Source organism: Eptesicus fuscus, chromosome 17, assembly GCF_027574615.1.
Source record: "Eptesicus fuscus isolate TK198812 chromosome 17, DD_ASM_mEF_20220401, whole genome shotgun sequence".
In the NCBI taxonomy this organism is placed as follows: domain Eukaryota; kingdom Metazoa; phylum Chordata; class Mammalia; order Chiroptera; family Vespertilionidae; genus Eptesicus; species Eptesicus fuscus.
Window position 1 is genome coordinate 2039815 of NC_072489.1, and position 19422 is coordinate 2059236.

General features: G+C 63.1%; 1 protein-coding gene across 1 annotated transcript in view; it reads right to left on the reverse strand.

The window, feature by feature from the left end:
- GRID1 (glutamate ionotropic receptor delta type subunit 1) overlaps positions 1–17356 on the reverse strand; it is a 654829-nt gene extending 637473 nt beyond the window's left edge. The window contains exons 1-2 of the mRNA XM_054729151.1: positions 17201–17356; positions 15263–15418 (exon numbers count right to left, since the gene is read on the reverse strand). Of these exons, the coding sequence (XP_054585126.1) occupies positions 15263–15418; positions 17201–17279 (235 nt within the window). The 5' untranslated portion in view covers positions 17280–17356. The remainder of the gene's footprint in view (positions 1–15262; positions 15419–17200) is intronic.
- Positions 17357–19422: the final 2066 nt, after the last annotated feature.

A 19422-nucleotide genomic window follows, 5' to 3' on the forward strand; every position in this document is an offset into this window, starting at 1 on the left:
ACACACACACACACACACACACACACACACACACACGGCACTCGTCAGCAGCCAATGGCCTCAGGACCCGGACTCTTCTGACTGAGGCAGCCCCAGCCAGTCCAGAGGTGTACTGCCCGAGCCGGGGCCCTGAGATACCCCAGGGGTGCTGAGACAGGGCCAGGCCACGCGGGATGGGGGGCAGCGGAGAGGCAGGCACCGGGGCCTGGAGGGCAGGAAGCCCGGGCAGCCCGCCTGCCCCCGGCTGGCACAGCCCTCGGCGCCCGTCACCAGCAGAGGCTCCGCCGGCGAGCACGCCCGCCCCCGGGGCTCACCGGAGCCCCTGAGCGCCTGTTTCCCCGGGAAGCACCGCTGCTCAGACACAGACCAGGGCTTCCTGCCGCGCAGCCCCCGCTCAGGGCCAGGCCCCACAGGTGCTCAGGGGACGGACGGACAGACGATTCCCTCTCTCACATCCTCACTGAGAGATCAACAGAGAGGCTCATGAGCAAACAAACGTTCTCCCCGCCGCAGCCGCAGGCCCGGGCACCTGGGCCAGTAAGCCTGTCCGACTCGGCAGCTGCCCGAATGCCGCCCAGGAACCGCTGGGTTTCCGCAGGCAGCGACCTGCCCTCTCCTGACCTGACAACCTCCCAGCCCTCGTCTGAAGCCAGCTCAGAGCTACCTTTCTGACGCTCTACGTACAATAAATCACTTAACAAAAACCTGTATCTACAGGGCATGCAACCAAGGGAGATTTCAAAGCCCATTAACCCACAGAGATGGTGTGTTACCGGGAGAAGTGGGCTGTGCAATTAAAACAACTTAAGTCTGATTATAGAAAGACCGTGGGCTTTCTGCCTGCCACTACCGCACTACGGAAAGAAAACCAGCTTCTTCAGTTCTTAAACCCCCTGTGAAGTCAGAGTGAGAGCAGGGAGCGCCCCACGCTCGTGTTCCTGACGGGACGACGCTCCTTCAGAGAGGCCTCCCCCAGCACAGCGCCGCCCTCGGAGCTCCGCGCGGCGCAGCGGCTTCTGGGGGCCGAGGCGGATTTCTGAAACCTGTCTCCGAGTTGGTGATGGCTGGCTGTCCCTGTCCTCTGTCTGCTGAGCTCCAGAACCCCGAGTCTGGGGAGGGAAAGCAAGGGGCCTGGGCCAGGGCTTCATTCCCAGCAGGAGACCCTCCGGGTGGAGCGAAAGCCTGCATTTCCGCCTGGACTGAGGGGCAGGGCCGGCCAGGAGAGAAGCGACAGTGAGGAGGAGTGGGCTGCGCTGACCGTCCCCTCGGGCTCCACATCCCATGGGCCTCGCCCCCCACAGTGCAAAGCCTAGACCCGGGGGTATGGTTCTTGGCCCTGATGTCCCCTCGAAGGCCTACAGCCTGCACCCCTTACCTGCCTAGAGGCTCAGTCCCTAGAGACTGGGCCACTTCGGCCAGGACCACAGAGGGGGAGCCCTAAGACCCGGCAGGTCGCACCCGCGATCGGCACCCTCCACTGTGCCCAGCAGCCCGGACAGCTCACGGGTGCTGCCAGTTCACACCTCAGAGCCCTTGCTCAAGCTGTGCCCCACCTGGAGGTCCTCTGCCCTTTCTCCCCCCGACCAACCCCCATTTCCCACTTCAGACTCAGCTCACGCGTCACCTCCTCCGGGGGGCCCTCCTGGCGCTCCAAGCCAGGGTAGGTCAGGCACCCGCTGTGCTCCACAGCCTGAGCTGACTTCACTCTCTGGTAACACGGACCACGTTTAGCCCACTTGTCTGTCCCTGACACCCCAGCTCTGTGGCCACCGCACACAGTGTGGGGGGGACCTCACTGCTCTACATGGCCTGCCAGGGTTCCCCCAGAGAATGGTTTTGATCGGCTGGAAACCATCCTCTGAGCCCGACCCACCTCACGCCCCATAAGGAGGCTCAGCTCTCCTCCTGACCCCGTGCCGGCCTTCTCCAGCGGTGGTTAATAATTTTGAAACAATCAAGTCCAGCAAACCGTAACCGACTGAGGACTGCCAGCTGGTGAGCCTCCGCCTGGGCCTGTGTTTAGACGGGGTGACTGGGGGGGCTAACCAGCCCCTGGCAGAGATAACCTTCTCGGAGCAGCCAGCCGCCTAATGAGGCTATCAGGGGACTCCTTAACGAGATTAGGCAGGGCCAGAGCTCTGCCTCCTGGTGTGGAAGATTCTATTCAATTAGTCCTTCCAACAGGGCAGGCGCTGCCGGGAGGCTGCCGGAGCCCAGGATAAGGCAGCCCCTCCCAGCATTCCTGTGATTGCCCTGGGGCAGGGGCTCCACCCAATGGAAGAATGAGCCGGGCTGGCAGCCCGGGCCCCTCCCTCCCTTGCATCCTGGACTGAGCTCTCAGGGGCCACAATTGGCATCTGGAAGAAGGGAGCGAGAGCCCTGCCCACAGTGGGTGTGGGGACAGGGAAGACCCACCCCCCTGGAAGAGGCCAAGGGCACAGGTTGTAGCTACATAGAAAGTGGGGCACACCCAGGTGCTGTGGTTCTGCCGCCTTGCAGCCTCATAACCCCCCATCAGGCCACCTGACAGGGAGAGGCTCTCTGGGGAGAGGACCCCGGGCCCACCCACCACGGGGTCTCCGCCCACCTGCAGGTGTGTATCCGTGAGCTCCCATGTGTGCAGGCTCACATGGTACAGCCCTTAACCAACACCCCCGCAGGTGCTATGCTGAGAGGCAGAGCCGACGCAGGACAAGGCAGGAGGAGGAGGCCCGCTCGGGGAGCTGAGCGGAGGGAAGGCCTCCTGAGGAGATGTCGCACTGAGGCTGTGAGACGGGGAGACTGGGCCCAGGAGCCAGTGGTGAGCCGCTAGGGCAGAGCGAGGCCCTCTGTGGTCAGGGCGGGCAGCAGGGACAAGGCAGACACCCGCCGGGCCAGACCGCGAGGCCTCCAGTGCTGAGCACAGACATCAGCCTGCAGCCGGGCGGCCAGGCGGGGGGTCAGGAGGTAAGTGGGGGCCCACCTGCAGAGCAGGTTCCTGCTGGCAGCACATGGAGGTCCGCGTCCCAGAGGCGGGGCCAGGGCTGAGCTCCGGCCAGCACGGACCAGCTCCCAGGAGCGGGTGCTGACGCTCCTCAGAGACCTGCTGTCGGCCCTTCAGCGACGCTGCCTCTCTCGGCGGGAGCTAAGCAGCTGACTCAGGCGCTCAGGGCTTCCCCTGACGAGGTTCTGACCAACAACAGCAGAGCGTCGAGGCCCAGCAGCCTGCTCTCCGGAGGCGCTCATTCCTGCTTCCTCCGATGCCCAGATGCCAGTGTGGCAGGGGTGCCGGCTACATCCTTGCCCTGGCACAGCGTGCCAGCCCCTAGCACCTGCCACGGGGGCTGCAGGAGTGTAGGCAGTGCCCCTCCCGCCAAGCTCACAGTGGCCAGGCTCCCTGGCTCCAGGCCTGTGCCTGCTTCTGCCCTAGTCACCCCTTTCACGCATGCGAAGACAGAGGCCCCCAAGCCCATCAGAGGACTCTGGTGGGAGACAAGACCAGAAGCCCAGGTCCTGGCTCACGCCCAGTGCCCAGCAGCCACAGCCTCCGAGCCTCCAACAGCCAGCACCTGGACCAGGGGAGCTTCTGCTTCCCGGGCAGCCCTGCCCCCAAGGCCCACTCCCCCCCCCCCACCCGACAGGCACGCCTCGAGCCTATGGACGGCGTGGACAGGCCCCGGGTGCTGAGCCCTGGCAGCAGCTCAGACGGAGAAACACCTTCTGAACCGGACCCACAAAGCCCTGCTGCCAGGCCTGTGCCTGCCCCCAGAAGGGCCAAGGGGGACCTTCACACCCCGAAGTGACCGGGAGGGACGGGCCGGCACAGCGGCTGCAGGCGGCTGGACGGGGCTGTGTAAATGCCACGAGCCTCCCGGCCCGCGGGCCCAGAACCCCGGGGATGGACGTGAAGGCAGGACCACAGAGGGCTGGCAGGGCTCTCAAGAGTGGAGGTCCGTGTGTCCATCCATCCGGGACTTTGCCTGAGCACCCGTGACCAGCCCTGGGCACAAGGTGTCGAGCGACACCAGGAACCGCCAGATCCCTCTGCTTTCTCACAGGCTTCGCCGGGAGCCAGTGGCAGAGCCCAGGGCCTGGCCACGAAGCTCCTGCCGTGTCGGAGGATGAACTGAAAGACTCAGCCCCAGCAGACTCCAGCGCGGCGATTCCGTGACACCGGACGGCAGGCAGTGCCGGGTGGGAATGGCGCGTCTGAGCACGGCAGGTCAGTAATGCGGCCCGCAAGTGGGCCAGCAGCGAGTCATCTGCTGCCACTCTGTGTCCAGGGGCGGGGGAGGAGGATGGGGGAGTGGCAGGGGTCTGGGCCCCCCATGCGGAGCATGTCTGGGGTGAGTGCAGACAGCACGGCCCCGGCAGGCTCTGCTGGAAGGAGCACCAGCCCCAAGGCGAGAGTGCGAGTCCCAAAGCTCTGCGTGACGGGCCGTGAAGCGCTGGGGAAGCTGCACATGAGCCGAGCAGCATGCCCAGCATGCCAGGTCAGCGTCCGACGCTGCAGCCTTTCCTGGACCAGTGGCTCGCTCAGAGCCTGGTGACGCTGCCCGCCAGCACTCCCTCAGCTTCCTCAGTGACAGCAGAGTCCAGAGCTGGCAGAGCGGCCCCGCCCTCCGCATGGCCCGCCACCGTGAGAACAGCTGTGCCTCCTGCTCACTGCGCAGCTGCTCGTGCCAGGCCCCGCTACGTCCTCCTTAGTCATTACCTCATCTGGTCCTTAAGACAGCCTACTGGAGAGGTGCCCTGTCCCCACTTCACAGGCGGGAAAGCGGAGGCCACCGTCCCGTGCTCAGGCACACGGGCGCTGTGTAGGAGGGGCAGTGACAAACGGATGGATCCAAAAGCGAATCAGTGAAAAGTCGCCAGGCTCCAGGCTGTGCAGCCTGAAAGTCCCTGAGGGCACAGCGCTGCCTCCGGCCATCTAAAGGGCTGTGGTGGAGACAGCTGGCCGGGTTTGAGCCTGGGTCAGACACGAGAACCCCCGGGTGCCAGAGGCCCCTCCCCCCGCCCCCCCACCCCGTCTCAGCTCAGGCTGCCGTAACAAATACCATACATTGGGTGGTTCCAACAGCACACGTTTATTTCTCACAGTCTGGATGCTGGCAAATCCAAGACCAAGGTGGTGGCTGATTCAGCTCCTAGTAAGAGCTCTCTCCTTGGCTTGTGACCGCCGCCCTCCCACACGGTGGGGAGGGAGAGCGGCTCTCTGGTCTGTTCTTGTAACTAATCCCACGTGGAGGCCCCACCTGCAAGACCTCATCTAAACCCAATCACCTCGCAAAGGCCCCACTTCCAAAGCCATCCCACTGGGGGTTGAGGCTCCAACGTAAGAATGTGGGGGGTGACCACCATATCACCTCCAGCTCTGGACACCAGGACCCTGTGATTCTGCTAACCCAGATGGCCGGGACCCCAAAAACCACTCCTGGTGGGCAGGCAAACTGGCTCCCGCCCTCACCCCACGGACATGATGCCAGGGTGCCAAAGGAGATGCCAACAATGAGGAAGGGCCCAGGCCACTGCCCACAGCCGCCTCCTGACCTTGGACCAGGTGAATGGCCACCACCACAATGACCATTCCATTGGGATGATCTCAGAGGGCCCCGAGTCAGGCCCCCACGTCTGGGCCAGGGATGGCCCCGGAGTGAGGGGAACGGTATTTTGGTGCCCCATGAACTTCCCTGTCTTAGCGCCGAGGGTACCACAGGCACAAAGGAGACCAAGTCCCCCCTTCCTTCAGCCCCGTCTCCAGGGGACGGCACCAAGCACGGGCGATGGGAAGCACGGAACAGGGCCCGCCTCCTCTGGGCCCTGGGGCATCCTGGGATGTCACCTCTGACCTGAGGCCTGAAGGACATCCAGAAGGAGGACAAAAAGGGAAGGGACCAGAGGGGCTCCGAGCAGCATCCAGAACTGCTGGATCTTCCTGCTGCAGGTGCCCAGGCAGCCCAGGTATCTGCACCCCATGCACATGCATACACACACTCACACATGTACACATACTCAAACACACCCACAGGCACCCTCACACACGCACATGCATACGCAGGGCAAGGGGTCTCTGCCTAGATTCCATGGAATGTCAAGGACCTGACCCAGCCTCCTAGACAGCTCCCCCTCGGCACTGCCCTCCCCCCACCGTGCTCCCCAGAGGGCCCCTCCTTCCTCCTCCCCGGCCTCTGTGTGCTCAGATGAAGGACAGAAGAAAGCCCCCAGCCCCAGGCCGGGAGCAGAGCTGGCCAGGCAGCAGGCTGAGCGCGGCCAGCAGAGGGGCTGAGTGCGGCCAGCAGAGGGGCCGAGTGCGGCCAGCAGAGAGCTGAGCAGAGCTGCCGCTAGCCGTGGTGGAGGAGGGGGCCGGTGTCCAGCCAGTGGGGTCCATGTCTCTGCCCTTACCTGGGAGTTGGTAGCAGCAAGGAGTGTCATGTGCCCTTGGCAGGGGCCCAGGAAGACAAAACAGAAGGTGGCCAGGACGCAGGGAGGACGGTGCTGACCACGCCCACTCTGAGCCACCCCACCCCGCTCCCAGCAGGGGCTGCTGGCCGACCCCCTTCTTCCTGCCCAGCACACACCCCTTTCTCCCCAGAAACAGGCTGAGGACAGGGCGAGGGACCTCTCAGCTAACGTCACTGAGCCGAGATGTGAGCCTAGACCTGCCTGACCCCCTTCAGCCAAACAGAACAAGTTATGCTGCCCCGGGGCAGGCTCCGGGGGCGGGCGCCTGGGCCGTGCTGGCCAGATTCCAGCCACTCTGTGCATTCAGAACAGCAAGACGGCAGTGCTGTGCAGCACCAGGCCCAGGCTCCAGAGCCCCAGCCCGCAGATGGCTCTAGACCAGCGATCGCAGATGGCTCTAGACCAGCGATCGCAGATGGCTCTAGACCAGCGATCGCAGATGGCTCTAGACCAGAAGTGCAGACTGGTGGTCCGTGAGGTCCAAAAGGTTGGCGACTGCTGCTCTAGACAGCCTCCACGGGTCAGGCCCAGCCTCCTTCCCTGCCCTCCCGGGACTTCCAAAGGTGAACTCAACTCCCAGCTGCCCTAAACCGGGCGGGGCTGGAGGAGCCTGCCAGCCCAGCCAGGAAGAGCAAGGGACCAAGAGCCCCTGGGGACGACTCAGGCTGGTCATGTGACAACCATCCCTCCCCTCTGCTTGGCCCTCAACGGGGCGTCTCAGCCGGTTTCCTCAGCTGACCTTCACGCTGTCCTCTGTGCTGTCACGTCTTCCAGGCAAGGAGACCAAGGTCAGCCGCCCAGCCGGGAGGGAGCCCCGTCCTGAGCGGGAGCAGCAGCACTCCCGCCCACCCTGAGCACCTCATCTGTGCTCGTGGGGAGGCGGAGGCCGTGCTGAGCACTGGCGGGACGGCCCAGGCGTCACCGGGGGAGCGTGGCATCGGGCTGCCTCTGCCCAGGGCTGGCAGAGGGCTGATGGGAGGGAAGCAAACGGAGTAGGCCAGCCAGGGCCACATGTCCCAGGTCTGGCTGGAAGGGGACTAGCCTGAGTGAGGACCACCCTGGGCCCCGCCCCCCGGCCTGCCCCACCCACAGCCTGGGCCCAGACATGAATAGAAGGGCCATCTAATCACCTTGCAGCTACCTGCTGGCGCTTCAGGCCCGGGAGAACCCTGGGTCTTTCTCTTTCCAGTCCACGGCCATCAGCCAGAAAACTGGCTGTTTACAGGCTCCGAGAGCCCAGCTGCTGGGGGACTGAACACGGACCCAGTGCCTTGTGAGGCTCCATGACCGTCAGAGAGGCCAGAGCCTGCCCCCCCCCCCACCCACCCACCCAAAGGGGCTGTCCCAGGCCAGCCCACAGCAGCGAGAGGAGTCTCTGCCCAGAAGAGAAAGGAGCTGCTGTGCAGGAAGGCAGGGTGAGCAGGGCATGGGAGGGTGGGGGAAGCAGGGAAGTCTGCACGAGGCACAGGCCACAGGAGGGGCAGACTTGCTGCACACCAGCTGAGGGGGCTCATTGGTGCTGGCGCCGGCACCGGGCAGGCCTGGATGTCAATCTTCGCCTCGTTACTTAGGAAGCATTCAGCCCAAGCCTTCCGGGAGCTGGGCCTGTCAAGAGGACAAGATTGGACAACTCTGAGAAAAGCACAGGGAGAGCCCAGGGCTTCCTGACTTCCCACCGCACCAAAAGGCGGCCCAGCGTTCTCGGGGGCAGAGGGACAAGTAAGAGAGCGGGCAAAGGGGAAGGGGTGGGAAGCGCAGCTTGGACTCAACAGGATCCAATCATCTACACTTGTTCACGGTTTTTTGTTTCTTTGTGGTTGTTTTCATGAGTCACCAAGGAAACGGGAGGCCTGTTTCCACGAGTAGGGTTATTTGTCATTCACCAAACACTGCTAGTTCTCCCCTTTCCGGGCACCGGTACGACTGTGCTTCCTGGATCCTGCATGCCTGGTGAGACCACAGGACTAGTTTCGGCCGTGAGTTTTTAGCAGAAGTGGCATGGATGTGTCATGTCCAGACAGAGTCTCCCCAGAGCTCTCTCCCTCTGGCACAGCAACTGGCAATATTCAAGCTGAGTGACCGGGAGAAGCCAAGGTCTAAGCTGACCAATGATGAACATGTAACAGAGACAAGAAACAACTTTTTGTTACGTTATGCCACTGAGTTTGGGATTGTTTGTTACTGCAGCATAGCTTAGTCTATCCTGACTGATACAAAGGGAACCACAGAACAAAACCAAAAGACAGCGACAAAGAGGCACTTCCCTGGGTATCCTCGTCTAAAAAGACTCACATCCAGCCCTAGCCGGTTTGGCTCAGTGGATAGAGCGTGGGCCTGCAGACTGAAGGGTCTCAGGTTCGATTCCGGTCAAGGGCACATGCCTGAATTGTGGGCTCGACCCCCAGTGAGGAGCGTGCAGAAGGCAGCTGATCAATGATTCTCTCTCATCATTGATGTTTCTATCTCTCTCTCCCTCTCACCTCCTCTCTGAAATCAATAAAAATATATGGAAAAAAATAAAAAGACTCACATCCAGGGGTCAGACTGGGTTAGCAATGGTTTGGGAACAAGAAATGCAGACTGGCCCTGACCGGTTTGGCTCAGTGGATAGAGCGTCGGTCTGCGGACTGAAGGGTCCCAGGTTCGATTCTGGTCAAGGGCATGTACCTTGGTTGCGGGCACATCCCCGGTGGGGGAGTGTGCAGGAGGCAGCTGATTGATGTTTCTCCCTCATCGATGTTTCTAACTCTCTATCCCTCTCCCTTCCTCTCTGTAAACAATCAATAAAATATTTTTTTTTTTAAAAAAAGAAGAAGTGCAGACCGAATGTCCCAGGTGTTGAGGAGACGGCATCTTCTGGGCCATGAGAAGGCCGAGTAAAGAAGACGACTGCTGGAGGGGACGTGGCATCTGGAACGCGGGAAGACAGCCTGTCTGCCCTTAGAAGGTGCGGCTCTGAGTGCCACGTAGCCCGCTTAGCTTCCTCCGAGAACCCTGAAGCAGCGGCCCTCCACGTGCTGACAGGAAGGCTGCTCGCGCGCCGGGAACAGCAGCACCAGCGCGCACAGGTCTCCCAGGCCCATGGCCTCCCCCCACCCGGGCCGGAGGTGTCCATCTGTTCGCCGCCGGTGAAGCCCAACCGCCCAACCTGGGAGCAAGGTCACAGCAACAGGAATGCTGAAAGGGAGCCTCCAGAACCCAAAAGAAGAGGACATGGACGGGACAGGAGGATCGTCTGGAAGGTGACAGTGTGTGTGCATGTGTGTATGCATGTGCATGTGTGCACGTGTGTGTGCACACAGGAGGGGCCCTAGAAAGAAAGAGAGCTCTGAAGCCTGGGAGCTCAGGTGAGGGAAATGGCAGTCATTCCTTTGCACAGCCACAGGCTTGTGAGGGGTCCAGAGTGAGAACTGGATGGCCCCCGGCCCCAGCCCAACCCCAGTGAGGGGCCACCAGGGCCTGCAGCCCGGCACAGCCATCTTCAGGCCTAAAGCGTCGCTGGCAGCAGCCCCTGCGGGGCCAGGAAGAGCAGCTGCGGGTGGCACCACGGCGGGACTGGCCTCTGCGAGCCCCACCTTGGACCCTCGGTGGGTGGTGAGGCGGTGGGTGAGAGAGGACAGGGGAAGAGGGAGGAGTCGGAGAAAACCTAACCGGGTAGGAAAGGAGGCCACTGGCTGTAGTGACACGACATACAGAAGAGATTCTTTGGGAGCTTCTTCAGGCACAGAGCTTCCAGACGCAGGCACGCGTGTCCCTGGGCAGCGAGCACAGGTGAGTCAGCAGAGGCCCCCGGGCTCAGCGCGTGTCCCAGAGCGAGCGTGGCAGGCATGCAAACACGGCTGTAGTCCCGAGTGACTCCAGCAGGTGTGGCTAAGACAGAGAATGCCACCCAGTCAGCCACCCGGGAGGAGAGAGGGAAGCCACCGCTGGGCCCGACAGGTGTGCCCACGTGGAAGCGGCGACAGCCCACAAGGCTCCGAGGTCCTCCCCCGGCACTGTGGCTGAGCGGCTCACGGGAAGGGGAATTGAGGCTGCAGGTGGATCTGCGGACGGTCATCCTGGGTTATCCAGAGGGCCCAAGGGCTCCAGGAAGAGGGAGGCGGAGAAGCAGAGGTGGAGAGGAGCTGTGATGACAGAGCAAGGCCACGGCGACAGGCTGTGCGGGGACCCCACCCACCAGAGCCGGCTGCACGACAGAGAGAGGGGCCCCGGGCTGAGCGAGGCGGGGCCTCCGGAGCTGGAAAGAGGGAGATGGACCCTCTCCTGCAGAACATCTACGCACCAGCCTGGTGTCAGAGGGCAAGGGGCGACTAGACGTGACCGACACAAAATGAGCAAGGCCAGCAGAGGGCCGTCGAAAGCTCACTGAGTTTTACTTTCTTTATTTCTCTGTTTTAGTCTGTGAACACCAAGCTATACTTTGGTGAATTTCACCTCGTCTTCCTAAAATACTTTTGCGCTTATTGTAACTAAAAGGAATATTGCCTCACATACCTTCTTTTTCTTCTTCTTCCCTAAATCGTTATCTTTCCACTCAATGACATCTCTCTACAGCATAACCCATAACTCGAGTCTTTCACTCACAGTAAAATAAAGTGAACAGAGAAGACCAGGACTCAGCCAGTTCTTTTACACATTCATGCATTTATATCATCTTCTCCTTGAGCAGGAACTTTAGAACAATACAAAAATTTTTTATTTAACAAACTAGAGGCCCGGTGCACGAAACTCATGTGGGGGGGTGCCCTCTCGCAGTCCGGGAGCCCTCGGGGGATGTCTGACTGATGGCTTAGGCCCACTCCCCACAGGGACAATTGGACATCCTTAGAGGCTCCCACCACCACTGCTGTGCTCGCCAGCTGTGAACCTGGCTTCTGAGCGGCACTCCTCTGTGGGAGTGCACTGACCACCAGGGGGCAGCGCCTGCGTTGAGTGTCTGGCCCCTGGTGGTCAGTGCACATCATAGCGACCAGTCTCATCATAGCGACCAGTCGTTCTACCATTCAGTCTATTTGCATATTAGCCTTTTATTATATAGGAGGATTAGTATCTCTTCTAGTATCTAGAAGACAAGTCTTCACACTTGTTATATGAACTTTGCTCAGTTTCAGATACTACGTTTTTTATCTTTATTGTTGAAAGAATTACAGATGTCCCCTTTTCCTCCCATTTGCCCCCCCTCTAAGATATAACATTTTTAAAATTTAAATATCATTTCTGTTGTTACTTGCTAACTTTAAATCCTCCTCAAATGCATATTTCACTAAATGCAACCCGTTCTTTTACATCAATTTGAAAGGACTGGCTAACCCACTATCTCAGAAGGCAGTTTGTACGGAGCTTGTACAAACGCAGCCGACAGAAGCTGTAAACATAAACCACAGGACCTCATTCAGAGCAGCTTCTTATTTCCTCCAGTAATACTTCAGCATACCTCAGCATAAAGGGTTCCACTCTTTAAAAAATAACTTGTTTTAAATATTGAAAAACATATGCAGCCGCTAAAAGTAATGTTTACAAATACTTCACAGTGATTTCAGAAGAAGTCCCTGATCTGTTAGGTGAAAAAGCGGGATCTAGACCTGAACAGAATGGAGCTCTCAGCATTTATAAAATATGGTGGGGGGACTAGAGGGGCGCTATAGAGGGAGAATTAAGAATGATGCTGTCCTGTCTCTCTCTCTCTCTTTTTTTTAACTTAATAGCACTTAATTGTATTTTAAAAAACAAAATATTTTTAGTCTGAAAGAAGTTATTTCCAATTTTCACCATTTTAACTATGAGTCTGACAGAGAATCAAGCGAGACAAGGAAGGAAGGAAGGAAGGAAGGAAGGAAGGAAGGAAGGAAGGAAGGAAGGAAGGAAGGAAGGGTGGGTTTGGGTGAACTGCAAGGTTATAAACCTAATTTCTCCCAAATGTAAACTGCCCTGATGCTTCCTGTACATTCCACATCTTATGGAATGAACATGCATTGTCCTTTCTCTTCACATTTTTAAATTAATTCATGCTCATTGTAGCAATGCATTTTTAAAAAATAATTGGGGGTGTGGAAGCTAAGTAAAAAGCTGAAAGTAGAAAGGATCCACTCTCAAGATATCCACTAGCTAAAGAAATGATGCAGCTGACGATATCCACGGCCTCAGAGCAGCTAAGATGAGTTCACAGCTGGGCCACGGAGAGGGAACGGCGCTCGCCGCCCTCCCACCACAGGCCTTCCGCAGACAATGTCTGCACGTCCGCTCAGTGCACCCTCACCACAAGCCCAGGAGGCAGGGACCATGACTGTTCCCTTTAACAGATGTGGCAACAGCAGCTCCGAGCAGGGCCGGGACCCCCCAGGTCACACTGCAAGGGAGGCAAGCAGGATTTGAAGAGAGTTCCTGGGGCTCCAGCAATCCAGCTCTTTATCCACATGGTGCTGTCTCTTGGACTAAAATGGGGGAGAACTAGCTCAATCCCCAACCCACGGGCGTCACTGGAAGCTCCCCGTCCATGATGGAGACTAAACCCCAGTCCGCCTTTGCCCCCTTCACCTTGGCCTCTTCCCCCACCAAGAAGTCCTTTCCTTTCCACCCAAACTGTCTGCCACCCATGTCCTGCTGCAATGAGCATCCAGGCCCAACAAAGAGATAAGAGAGCCATCAAGTAGGGCAGAGCCACGCCGGACAGCACCCCACAGGCACGGAAGGAAGGACACCCAGCAAGTGGAGAGCCTGCCCCGAGCCCAGGCCCAGGAGCCTGTGCGCGCCGCTCTGCAGGCCCAGGCCCTGGAGGGGCGGCTCCTCCCCCGTCACCGGCAAGGTTCCTTGCAAGGGCACAGGCTGGCACGGACGGCTGCCCAGACACTGAACGCACCCGCCAGCTTTAACCAGCACACGCTCCGGGCAGCCGCAGCTCAGCACCACCTGGTTAGTGCCCCTGCACCTGCCCACTGTCAGCCACCAGAGTCCCACGCCTCACCGGACGCGCACACAGGCCCTCCCACACCACTGGAGACCGCGTCAGCCACCATCGTGGGCTGAGGTTTTTTCCAGTTCCACAAGTAGAGAAACCGAGACTCAAGAAAGCAAGGTCTCTGTCAGGAAAGGTCCAGGACAGAGCCACACTGGATGGCCACAGCTAATTGTGTACGGCGTGACTCTGTTGGTAAATTGTTGATTAGTTGACAGCAGTTAAACATCAAATTTTACATTCAAGTTCAGATCTGGGACTCCTCAGCGCATCCACAACACCAGGACTTCCATTCCCAAACGGCAAACCTGGCACACGCTGGGAGCACAGGCTGGGTCCCGCAGCACGGGAGCTCCCGGCCCCACTCTGAACTCAGCTCCACACAAAGCACGGATGTGCGCAGAGACAGGAGTGGGGGACAGCACCAAGGCAGCAGGAGGCACCCTGAAAGCTGTGTCTCCCCAGATCCCACTCCGGCTGGTCGCTGCCGCCTAGGAAGCACGCCCTCCCTGCGGGAGCCCACGGTCACGGGGGCTCACGGAAGAAATCCAGGCGTGGGGAATGTGAGGCAGGGCCCGCTGGTGGGCCAGACACCAAGGACGGGGATCCTCCTCCCGCACCCCAGCGGACACCTGACCGTGGGGGTCTGCCAAGGCTAGAAGCAGCAGCACCCGTAACAGGCAACACCAGCCTCACCCCACTCACTGCCACCCCCAAACACTCATCACCTCCTCCAGACATCCTCGGACCTCCAGGCCCAGAGGGGGGCTCTCCCTCTCTGACTCCCAGGAGACCTCCTGCCAGCCAAAGTTCTTCCCGGCGCAAGCTCCCTCCTTCTGGACCCGGACCAGAACCTCCGTGGAGTCACCCTACCTGCAGCACCTAAGAAACCACCGCCAAACTGAGCCATGGCATCCGGAGGACCCGGCGGGGGGGCACAGGGAGGGGGAAGCTGCCTGTGTCCCTCACCCCACCTCCTCCTTACACCCCTGTGCTGCCAGCTGCTCCTGGGAGGAGCCCCCACATTCTGCGCCCCCAGCTGTGCTCTCAGCACTCAGAGTCTAGGTGCAGGAGGGAGCCATAGGAGAGGAGAGGGACCACGCCTGGGCAGATGTCAGGGGTGGGGAGAGCTTCAGGCGCTGGCCAGGAAGTGGGTGACAGGGAAGGAACCCCGGTTCCAGAGCCAAGCCCAGAACCAGCTGGGAGAGGAAGAAGGGGCCCCGAGGGGAGGGGAGGGCAAAGGCTGCCACCTCTGCCCGTCCAGCTCCGCGCGCACTGCCGCCCCCGCCCCAGCCCCGTCGGAGGCAGGGCTGTGGCCCGGGACCCAGGCACAGGCCACGGTTTACCTGCAGCCAGGCCTGGCTCAACTCCACTCCTTTCCCGGTCACACAGCGCCCACCCCCGGCCCAGGCGGAGACAGCGGCAGCTGAGAAACCAGCTCCTCCAAACCGGGCGGATAAGGCCCCGAGGGGGCGCTGGGCGCGCAGCCAGTGTGTTGGGAGGGGAGACGACGCCGGCTCGCTCGCCGGGCCGGCCTCGGTTGGCAGGGAGGAAGGCACCGGCCACCTCGGTCAGGGGAGGTGCACGGAGACAAGCACGCCCACCCACAAACACTCGGAAACAAAGACCCTGAGCCAGCCACTCCTGCGCCCAGCGCGGGGCGCACACGCACCAACCCGGTGGAAAGTGGCCGCACAACTCCCACGCGCTCCTAGGAGCCCGGCTCCGGCTGGCAGACTCCCGGCTGGCCCAGCGCAGGCACTGCCCAGCGCCCCGGAGGCGCCACGGCCAGGCCCTCGCAACCCGCAGGGGTCCGCTCTGCGCAGCCTCAGGGCGCCCCATGGAGCCCTGGGCGCCGCGGCCACTCACCTTCCTGCACGGCCTGAAACGGGTTGTTGGCCTCGATGACCTTGATGGAGTAGGTGATCTTCTCGCTCTGCAGGATGTCATCGTTGAGGCTCAGGTCAGATATGGCCAGCTGGAACACCCTGTCGTCCTTGGCCGCATTCTCCTCAAAGATGGCCCCTGGAGGGGAGACGGGGTCAGGACAGGCCCAGAGGAGCCCCCCTCCCTTCGCCCTGCTGGCAGGCCGCCGCTGGGTTCGGACTGGCTTTCCTAAGACAGCCAGCAAGGATGCCCCACACAGCGCCCATGTGCACACCGCTGGCAGGAGTTACACATGCTCATGGCACACGCTGCCACCCAGCCACACAGGTGTCCACAGCCCAGCCGCCTCCTGACCCAGCCGTGCCCCACACACTGACTGCGCCCCGCTGGAGTGGCCTCAGGCCCGGCGGCCGCCAAGCTCCCGGCAGGGCAGTCCCCAGTGGAGGGACGCCCTCCTCCTGCCCTGCACCGTCAGTCCCCGGGTGTGGAGGCCAGCACGCAGGTCCCCGTCTTTCCCACCCAGGGGCATTTCAGTCCCAGTCCAGCTCCCGGCAGCTCTGCCCAGCGGGGCCCCTGCTCCCCATCCCTCCCAGCTTCCTCCTGCCCCCTAGACCCCTGGCCTTCTGGCCCGGCAGGGCTGAGGAGCTCCACGGGAGCGCCTTGAGCCTCCTGGGCCCACCAAGCTCGCCTCCAGGTGGCCCCGGCTGGCCTCTTCCCAGCTTGGCGCCCCTTGGCCCCTCTGGCTGCCCTCGCCCTGGTCTGGCCCTGCAGCCTGGGCAACGCCGGGTCATCCCACCCTGGCCAGGCCCCCAGGCTCCCCACGGCCCCAGATCTGAGCCCGATGACCCTCCTGGAGCTGGCGGGGGCAGGGGAGGGAGGCTCCAGTTCCACAAACACCCAGAGCCGCAATGCTGACCACGACCCCCTCTCCCCCCACCCCCGCCCCCGCCCCGGCTGGAGGTGGGGTGATGCAGCTCACCAAACCCAGGCCTGGTCCCACCATCCCCATCACCCCCCTTCCCCGCCCCGCCTGTCCCACCTTCTCCCCCACCTCCGAACGCCCAGTGGTGTTCGCTGGTCAACTTCCGGAAAGACACCTGCAGGGGGGCTCACCCGATAACCCGCTGTCAGCCCCCCAACCCAGCCCGAAGTCCTGGAATTCTTTCCCGGCTGCTCCCGACTCCCACACTCCCCCTCCGCCTGCCCCTCCTCCCCTCGCCTCCACGTTCCCCACGGGCTCCCCACCTCCCCCGCTCAGCGCACTCCCGCCGCCGCCTGCGCTCTCCTCCCCAGCTCCCACCCGGACGGACGGACGGCCCCACGGCGGCCGGGACACTCGGACCGCCGGGCCGCAGTCGCCACCCAGACACACACCCCCACCCCGACCCGCGGGAGACACAGGCAGGCGCCGTCACTCCCACAGGCGGGAGGCCAGGCGGGCACCCACCGCACAGGCTGGACGGCCCCGCACCCTGCGCCTCTCGCAGCGGCACCAGCGCGGTGCCGGGGCGCACACGGCGAGCCCGCGGGCAGCACCCGCCCACCCGCACCCAGGGGGCCGCTTGGGCCTCTTCCGATCGTGCCGGCAACTTGGCGAGACCTGGGCCGCGCCCGCCCCCGACTCCCGCTGCTCGGGGCTGCGCCGAGGGGCTGGCCGGACCGCTGACGGCTCCTCTGGGGGCGCGGGTCTGGGCGCGGGTCCAGCTCCGGTTCCCGCAGCCGCGGCCTCAGTGTGGGCAGAGGCCGCGGGCCCCGCGCGGGGACCGGAGCCGGGGAGCGGGGCCCGCGGGAGCGCGGCGCGGCGCGGCCCTCCGGTGGAGCGGCGCCCGCCGGCCCTCGGACCCGGGAACCACCAAGTTTGGACGCCGCGCACCCCCTGCGCCGCGAGGCCCCCGCCCAGCCTCCGCCCGCCGCGCTCACCGATGTGGATGATGGAGTCGGCCCGCACCGACACGCACTGGCATATCCAGGGGAGCAGCCACAGCGCCAGCGCTTCCATGTCCCCCGGGCGCGCGGCTCATCCGCCCGGGCCCGGGGCGAGGCCGAGGGCAGCGCGGAGCGGGAGGCGCCGTCCGGGTGCAGTCCCCGCCGCCCCCGGGAGAGCCGGCCCGCCCGCGTCTTCCCCGCCGCCCGCCCCTGCGCCCGGCACCCCGAGCCCAGCCCAGCCCCGCGCACTCGGGCTCCCGCTCCCGCTCCGGCTCCGGCTCCGGCGGTGGCTGCGGCGGCGGCAGCCCGAGTGCAGGCCGGCGCGGCGGGGGCGGTGTCTCGGCGGCTTCGGAGGCGGCGGGGCGGCGGGCGCGGCGGCTCCGGGACCGCGGTGTGTCTGACCGGCCGGGAGCGAACTGCGGAGGACGCCCCCTCCCCTCCCCGCCCCTCGGCTCCCCCCGCGCTCCCGCCCTCCGCCCCCCGCCCTCCCCGCGGCCACGTGACTGCGGAGCCTCCGCCTCGCGCGCGGCGCTGCCCGCTGGCGGCTCGGAGGGGCGCCGGGTGCTCCGCTCGCAGCTCTGGGGACGCCCGGAGGCCCGCACCGCGGCTCGCCGTGGACCCGGCGGCCCTGGCCGCGCGCCCCCCATTCGCCAGGGGCGAGGGGATGGAGAAGGGTCGGCACCTGACCAGCCTCGGAGGCTCCGGAGCGCCTGGCACCCCCACCGCAGCCGTGGAGTGTCTCGGGCATCCCCCCAGCTTGGGGCCGAGAGCCCCGCAAACCGAATCTAGGGAGCCGGCCGAGAGACGGGGCGGGGCGCCGAGCGGGCACGGGGACGCCCGGGGAGTCAGAGGGACCGGCCTCGGGCGCGCGTCACCGAGCCGAGCGGGGACCGCTAGCTCGAACCCTAGCTGGTCGCTCGGCCCTGCGGCGCCCCTCCCCCGCCCGCGGGGCCGGCACTCAGCCGGGAGGTTCGGACTCTGAAGCTCAATTCATGGCCGGAAACCAGCGCGGCCGTGACCGCGGCGCCTGGACGTGAGGAGCCTTCCAAGCGGCGAGGCCCGGGCTCCGAGTCTGCACGGATCCTGCGCGCGGACCTGGGCGGGAGCCGGCTCCACGCGGCCGGGCCGCCGGGCCCTCTCCAGCCGGCCGCGGCCAGTCTTAGCGTTCGGCTGTTGGGGCTCGAGCCTGGGAAGGGGTGGCGAGCGGGGCGCGAGGCTTCACACCCCGCCCAAGTCCCAAGCAGACTGGGCTCCACGTGGCACACCCAAGATTTCGGGGAGGCAGCTGAGCCTCCCAGACCCGGATTCCGCGGAAACTCGGCCTGGGCGCCCCAGGCAGAGCCGACGGCAAGGGGCCGCTCCCGCGAGCCCTGGAGCCCCTTGGCCCCTGCCCTGCTCCAAGCCATGCGTGCAACACCCCTTACCTGGAACTCCCCGCGCGGTGGAAAAGGCGAACACAAAAAAAAACATAAAAAGATTGGCAAGGACCTTGACTGAGCTGCGTATGCACAAGCGCATCCTGGGCTCTGAGACAGCCTGGGAGGCTTCCTGGAGGAGGTGACATTCTAAAGGTGGAGTGGGAGCCACCCAGGGAGAGGAAGGGAGGCTTCCAGGCATTGAATGCTAATTAGCCAGCCCAGGCCGGAAGAAAGGGTGTGTGTGTGTGTGTGTGTGTGTGTGTGTGTGTGTGCGCGCGCGCCCAGCTGTGACCCGGGAGGAGCCATTGGAAAGGTGGGGAACAGCCTGTGCGGATGGGAGCAGGCTCTGCGGTGGGCTGATGGGCTGGCTCGCTGGGCAGGGCAGCCTGATGAAGGGACGCTGGGTGGGAGAACCAGCAAGAAGCCACACGGCAGGCAGCGTGCGGAGGCTGTGGGTGAGGGGAGGAATGCCTGTGCCTGTGGGAGGCTAGGCTCCCAGGCTGAGGGTAAAGCACTTCCTCAAGAAACCTGCCTTGGGGGCCCTGAATCGTACAACGTGCCCCAGCCTCTCCAGTCCCACAAGCCTCCACTCCCATCCCCTCGCAATCCCACCATTCACGGGTTGTGGGGAGCCGGGAAATGGAGGGTTTTATTATATAACAGGTTGGTTCCTGTGGTGACTGTTTCCACTTTGGGAGGATGGTGGGTGTGGCCGGGGCTCAAACCTGAGGTCAAGGAGCCCCCCGCCCGCTGTGTGAGCCCCTGCAGGTGTTAGCAGGGTAGGTGTGTGACGGGTAG